At 50.9% G+C, this 7,109-nt stretch overlaps 1 protein-coding gene across 1 annotated transcript in view; it reads left to right on the top strand.

The window, feature by feature from the left end:
* The first annotated feature begins 1,061 nt into the window (after window positions 1-1,061).
* PDIA5 (protein disulfide isomerase family A member 5) overlaps window positions 1,062-7,109 on the top strand; it is a 92,771-nt gene continuing 86,723 nt past the window's right edge. Inside the window, exon 1 of the mRNA XM_086402959.1 lies at window positions 1,062-1,211. Coding sequence (XP_086259085.1) covers window positions 1,164-1,211 — 48 coding nt within the window. The 5' untranslated portion in view covers window positions 1,062-1,163. The remainder of the gene's footprint in view (window positions 1,212-7,109) is intronic.

The raw sequence follows: 7,109 nt of genomic DNA, 5'->3' as shown, positions 1-7,109 counted from the left end.
CATGAATGTTTTAGCACATGAATGGGTTCAATAAAGGGTTTTTAATGAGATAAAATTCACAAAACATAAAAAATAACCATTTTAAAGTGTACAATTCAGTGGCATTTAGTACATTCACAAGGTTGTGCAATCATCACTTATGTGTTGCTTCAAAACATCTTCATCACCCCCAAAGGAGATCCTGCACCCACTGAACAGTCACTCGCCAATCCCTCCTCCTCTCAGCCCCAGGAAACCACTAATCTACTTTCTGTGCCTCTGAATTTGCCTGTGGATGGTTCATAAAAATGTAATCATACAATATGCATACTTTTGTGGCTAGTTTCTTTCTTAGCATAATAGTTTCGAGCTTCATCCACATTGTAGCATGTATCAGTAGCTCATTACTTTTAATGATGGAATAATATCCTGCTGTATGAATATATCCCATTTTGTTTATCCATTTATCTCTCAGTGGACACCTGGGTTGTTTCCACCTCTTGGTTATTGTGAATACCGCTGCTGTGAGCATTTGTGTAACAGTAGTTGTTTGGATGTCTGTTTTCAAGTCTTTGGGGTACATGCCCAGGAATGTGGTTATTGGGTTATATGGTAATCTGTATTCAACTTTCTGAGGAAATGTCAAATTGTTTTCCAACAGATTAATAAAAATTTCTTGAATGAAAAAAAAGCAACAGTAGGTGGGAGACAGGGATGAGGGCTTTTCGGCCCTCCACAAGCAGCACTGGACTGTGCCATTTGCAGGCTATGTGATCTGGGTCAAATGACTTAAGTTCTCTGGGCCACCTCTTCATCCTCAAAGTGGGGAAAATAAAACTTTTCTCTGTGAGCCGAAGGACATGTTTTTTCTAAAGTTCTAGGCACAGAGTAAGCCTCCCATATTAACTGCTTTCCCTTACTCTGACCTTGACCATATGGCACTAGGCTCTTGATTCTACCTGGCCAGGGGGCTAAGTTCAGCCGTGCTGCAAACTACAACTCCCAGCACGCACTTCTCCCGGGCCGGCTCTCCCAGCGTGGTGCGCATGCTTTGGCAGACGTGGCACCGGGAACTCGGAGGCGGGGAGCAATTGGGAAGTGGCGGCGGCGGTTGCACCCGGCGAAGCTGCGGTCGCGGGAGCCCGAGTGGGGACCGGAGCCGGCTGGGGGCAGCGGCAGCAGGGATGGCGCGGGTCGTGCCGGCGTGGCTGCTCCTGCCGCTGGCAGTCTGGGTAAGGCTGTGGCGCTGGGGTTCGGGCCGGGACGGCACGTGCGCCCGGCGTGCAGGTCCAAGCTCCCTGCTCCCGGCGCTCCCGGGGCTTGCGGGGAGATGATGCCTCCGGGCGCCTGGGTGGGGGCATGCGTGCTGGACGGGCGGAGACCCGGTGGCTGTGCGGGAGGCGGCGGAGCGGTCGCCGTGCCCTCCCTGCGGAGTGCTTCGGCGCTCAAAGGTCGAAAGGAGCCCGGAGTCGGGGAGCCTGGGGGCGCTGGGCAATCGCTGGCTGGGGGCTTGCGAGGTGGACACGACTATACAGGGGTGCAGGTCAGGGGGCGGCCACGGGCTAGGGCGGAAAGCCGGCGGCTTGCGGGGGCACTGCGCCCCAGACTCGGGGCCCTGCACCTGTGTGAGTTTGGGGTAGGAAGGGGATGCTTGGCACCTGCACTGCCGGAAACCTTGTTTTAGGGCCGTCTGGTTCTTGGTTTTGGCCCTGAGCAGCCGGGAAACTGCCGGCCACCTCGTGGACTGCCCTCCCGAGCAGCCCCCGCCGGCCAGACTTGGCTGGGCCGGGTGGGGTCGCCCGGGCGGGGAGTTCTGCTCCTTTACCCAACTGAGGTTCCAGCCACTTTCTGGCTTGTGATGCGGCCTATCGTTTAATGTAGGTGACTTAGTCTCCTCATCCATGAAATGGGGACGCTTTAGATACCACTCCAACCCCCCACCTCCCGCCCGGTTGCCAGGATGACAAATTGGAGGAGGAAGCTCTAAATTTCGAAACCCTACAAGAGGGGAGGAGGGACGGGCCAGGGTTATGGGAGTGTGGGATCTCCGGAGCAATTTGCTACGCTTGGGGTTGGGGGTGGAGAGTGTACCTCAGGGCATCGCTGAGAGAGGTCGGAATGGGTGTGTCCACAGCACCCAGGGCCGGGGGTTGGCCCTGGTGTTCCCGTGGGTGTGTGATACCGTCTCCTTCCATACCTCTCTTGTAGTTTCTGGTCTCCCTGATTATAGGACAGTTTTGGCTCCTTCTTTTCCTGAAGGTCCTGAAGAGAGACTCCTGCTGCTGGAACTCTTTTCAACCTGGATTTTCCAGTTTTTTGTGTTTTTTTGGGGTGTGGCAAGGATGCTGGACAACGCATGAGGAGAAAAAATGGAGTGTGGATTGAGTTGTTTTAAACACTTCCAGCTCTCAATACTGTGCCCTTCTGGGATCGCCATTGAGGAGTGGCCCAGTAGTTTCTGGTTGTCCGAAAGTGGGTAGAAAAGGAAGCTCCCTGTCCCTCTAGATCTGTTTCTCCCTCTTAGAAGCAGGGCTGGAGTAGGGCAGTGTCACTCTCCCAGGTTTGTTTAGGTTTGTTTGATGCTCTGTTTGCATTCTGTTCCCTCGGCCAGTTGGCCTGGATGGTCTCTGTGCCAGGCCGCGATGCTGGACTGTGTAGAGGGGGCCATCTCCAGTGCCACCCGGGAAAGGTGTTTGAATGCAGTCTGTTTTAGGAGGTCTACTTTCTTCTTCCCCTTCCTTTTCCCTCCTGTGAAAATGAAAGACTTGGGACTCTGACCAGAAAGAAGTTTCATTCGGCAAACATTCATTTATTGGCTGGCACTGGGTTGGATTTGGGATCGAGGGCAAAATACACATTGTTCCTGCCCTCTGGTGTTGCCCTGAGTTGGGCAGGGAAGTCAGTCCTGTGGGCAAATAAAGACAGAAGAGTGAGTACCCATACTCGAAGTTCTGGGAGCACCACTGAAGGAGAGCTGTACATTAATTTGCAGGGAAGGTCAGCCATGACTTTCCTGAGGGGTGAGTTGAGCTGTCAGGAGTGAGTGTGGGAGTCATCTAGGCAGTTGAGATCTGCTGATGCCCTCCGCTGGGAGGTGTGGAGAGTGGGTAGGTTTGCTGAGAGCACTAGAACCTGGGAGTCATCAGCAAGGAATTGGCATTTTCTCCTTTCCCCAAGCCCAAGATTGGCTTAGCAGGTGTGAGACTGAGGTGTAGAGTCAGTGATGAGTGGTGAGTGGACACCAGGGTGCCATGCTATGCTGTTTCAGTTGTGTCCAAGTCTTTTCGACCCTATGGACTGTAGCCTGCCAGGCTCCTCTGTCCGTGGGATTCTCCAGGCAAGATTACTGGAGCAGATTGCTGTGCCTTCCTCCAGGGATCTCCCAACCCAGGGATCGAACCCATGTCTCCTGCGGCTCCCGCATTGTAGGCAGATTCTTTACCACTGAGCCACTGAGGAAGCCGGACACCAGGATGGGCCTCTGTGAGTATAAACTGTGTCCATGTGATAAGGGTTCCCCAGCTCCTGGGAGTGGATTGGGTTTCTTTGTTCACTCATTCTTTACTGAGAGCTGAGATGTGCAGGGCACTGGGCTGTGACCCAAGAAATGCAAAGAAGTGTGAAGGGGTCTACAGAGATTCATGGACAGGGGTGTACACACATCCTATTTTTTACAGTAGCAAAAATATGGAAGTGGCAAAAAAAAAAATATGGAAGTGGCTTACATGCTTAACAGTAGCACCATGTTTAAATGACTTGTAGCCCTACCCATACCATGGAAAGTGATGTTTATAAAGGATGTATGTATTTGCTAGAATGCTGGATTTATTGTCAAAATATTTTATAATGCTTATGAGGACTATCTAAGGACATGAAAAAGTACTTGTGTATGATAATTAGGGGAAAAGCGGGATACAAAACGGAACCCCAGGGTGGCTGAAGCTAGCTATAGAAGTGAGGGATTAGCCAAACCTCCAAATGTCAACAGTGATTGCTCTGGAAGGTAGAGTTGTGGGTGACTTTTGCTTACTTCTTTGTTTAGGCTTTTTTTATATTTCCCAAGTTTTCTTGAATTTAATGAATGTGTATTAGCTTTTAATCAGAAGTTAGTAAAGGAACTTAAAAAAAAATGTTTCTTTGGGGACTCCCAGTCTTCCAACACTGTGACGTGGAAAGAGGTGCAGTCAACACTTGGACAAGTTGGTCCCAGCCTTCCAGGCTGGGTGTCCCTGCCTGGGGCCTGCAGCTGGGGGGGCCAGGCTGTCCTGTCCCCGACGCCTGTGGCTGCCTGGCCCTTCATGCTGTCCCACTTAGCTCCTCCCTGCAGTCAGCCCTTCCTCAGGCCATCCATGCCGACTGTCCTATAGTCTCCATCCAGAACTTGGGAGGACATGACCTTACCCTGCTCAAGGGTCTCGGTGTCAGGCCAAGGCCCGGAGTGGGCCTGTGATGACCTTTTCACAGGTTCATAGACAAATGGGAAAAATAACAACGGTGAACTTTTTCTTTCTTTTTTTTTCATGATTCCAAATATTTCCAATTCAAAAACTTAATTTCTCTGACATGGTATCCATATTGAGAGGGTGCTGGGAGAGTGGCTTAGAGTGTCCTTTTGGAAAAAAAGATGAAAGCAGTGATACTGTAATGTGATTTTTTAAAAAAGCCTTCGATTGATAAAATCTAAATTCAAATATGTATGTTACATACATAATATATTTTAACATATTTTAAAAATATATTTTTTAATTATTTAAACTATATTTTAAAATACATCCTGTTACTCTGTGAGCATCAGAAGTCTGAGAACTATTGACCTAATTCAAAATTCTCTGATTTCACAAGAGAAAAATGAGGCTTTGAGAGAGAAGGGACTCACCCACGTGAGGCCACCAAGTTTGTAAAGACAAGGCGGGTGTGAGAGCCAGGCTCCTGAATTACAGATGGGTATTCTTCCCACTCCATGTATGTCATCCAGCTCCCACCTGCTTCCTTCCACCCTCGCCACTGCCCAGGCCTCTGCCCCTGAGGGTGGCATGAAGCTCAGAACCTGGTGGGACAGGGGGCGGAGGTGCAGGGAGCAGCAGATGTTTGCCCCATCTCTCCTGCAGAGCTTTTAATGTATACGAATTTAGGTTCTACACCATTATATATTTAATAGGCTCTTGTGGGCTGGCCTGGGGGCCTAATTGCCAATTATAATGCTGCTTGGAACCTGGAGTGCACTTTTCCCACAGAAATAAGTACTTTACAGAGGAAGTGTTAAAACAGAACTGGCACATGAGTTGGGGGGATGGCCAGGTGCCTTAGGAGCGGCAAACAGGGTGCTGTGGATCCTATCCAGGGTCAGCCTCTGGGGCACCCAGCGACCAGAGAAGGGCCCCAGCTTATGCCTCACAAGGAGGGCAGACCCTGGGCTCTGTGACAGTGGGGATCCTCTGTGTGCTGGCACCTCGCCCAAACCTGACATGCAGTCACCCCTGGTCCGTATTTGCTGGAAGGAATCAGTGTTGCAGGCAGGGAATCCAAGACAGAATTGTAGGCAATGAGGAGCAATGGACGAGGCTAGATGGACAGAAGGATTTCCAGGCACCTGGGGCTGGGGAAATAAGACTAGAAAAGTGAATCCAGTAAAAAAAAACCTTAGATGCCTGGCAAAGCTTTCAGGACTCAAATCTGTAGGCAATGGAGAGACATGATGAAAGTTGCCCTTTTTAATAACAAGAACAGTGAGGCCACGGTGCAGAGTTGAGTTGGAGCGGGAGAGACTAGATTAATTTTCCCAAAACAACACTTTCTTCCTCTTACTTTCTTCTCTGTTATCTACAAGATGAAGTCCAGTGTGATGTTACGGAAAGAACACGAGCTTTTAGCCACACTCAGGAGCTGTGTGACCTTGGGCCCTGCCTATTTTCTTGTTTGTCAGCAGTGGTAATAATACCCATTGTGCAGAGTAGAAAGGATCAGAAATAATACAGGGAGCACCCAGCACAGCGCATGGCACATGGGCACGCCCAATAAATAGGAGCCGGCAGGCACCTCGGGTGGTTGGAGAAGGGGTGCCTGGAAGCCAGTGAAGGGCCAGAGGGGCTGTGAGTGGAGGCTGTGAGCCGTGGGTAGGGGGCTGAACCATAGGATTCTTGGATTCTTGCCATCATGGGTCCCTGGAGCCGAGGTCCTGATGGCTCCTTGCCCCTCTGCACTGGGCCCTTCAGAGCCTCCTGATGGGTGGGGGGTGTGGGGGTGTGTGCGCAGAAGGGCTAAGAGTTTAAGTGCTCTGCTTCTTCCCTTTTTTTCTGAAAGTGGATCCTCTCTTGAGACTGGAGATACCAACCACACTGCCTCCCTGGAGGGTTTGCCCCAGCTTTGTGGTTTTGTTTGGTGAGGCTCTTGTGTTTCCCTTGGTGGTTGTAGTAGGTTTGGGAGGCTGACAGTGGACCAGAGAGTGACCCCCGGGGTGTAGGAGAGCCTAAGTTCTCCTGCATTACCGGACTTTGGTGGTTTTCTTGCCCTCCTTTCGTTTCCCCCACACCTGGCATCTTGGTGGGAGAGGGAAGGAGCACTGTGCCTTGCCCATCCTGCAGCACTGACCTGAGTCTCTGGCTTCCCATCGACCTATCAATGAGAATTATAAAACACCTGGTACATTGTAGAGGGCTTGCAAAGTATTTCGGTGTATCTCACGTCTGTGTAGTTCTGCGTCCCACACGAGCTGGGTGAGATGAGCTGGTTGAGTACTGTTACTTCAAGAGAGGGATGGGTAAGTTGACAGAGAGTGGGGAGAGAGAGACCATTGATGGACATGGCCTGGAAGGGGAGGGCATAGACAGATGAATGGGTCATCTGACTGAGCAGCCTCCTTGGCAGGTGCTATTTTCTGAAATAGCAGCACCAGCCGGTTACCTGGGGTGTCCGTGATCCTTGCTCTTTAGCTCCTTGATGGCCTGAATACGGGAGGCGGGGCCGCAGCCAGGCTCTCACTGACCACCCTCCTTGCCCTTCTCATCACCCTCCCTGCAGGGCTCTAGGTAACTGTCCCCTGTGACCACCTACGTCCATCAGGGCCTCATTCCATTCACCAGTTTACAGTCACTTCTAAATAATTAGCTTTGCAGTTATGTGGTGAGGGCTGG

This window comes from Bos grunniens, chromosome 1 (genome assembly GCF_055505025.1).
Source record: "Bos grunniens cultivar Pamir isolate PY7600 chromosome 1, Bosgru_T2T1.0, whole genome shotgun sequence".
In the NCBI taxonomy this organism is placed as follows: Eukaryota; Metazoa; Chordata; class Mammalia; order Artiodactyla; family Bovidae; genus Bos; species Bos grunniens.
The sequence above is the reverse complement of the archived record's forward strand: the minus strand, read 5'-3'. Positions and strand labels throughout refer to the sequence as shown.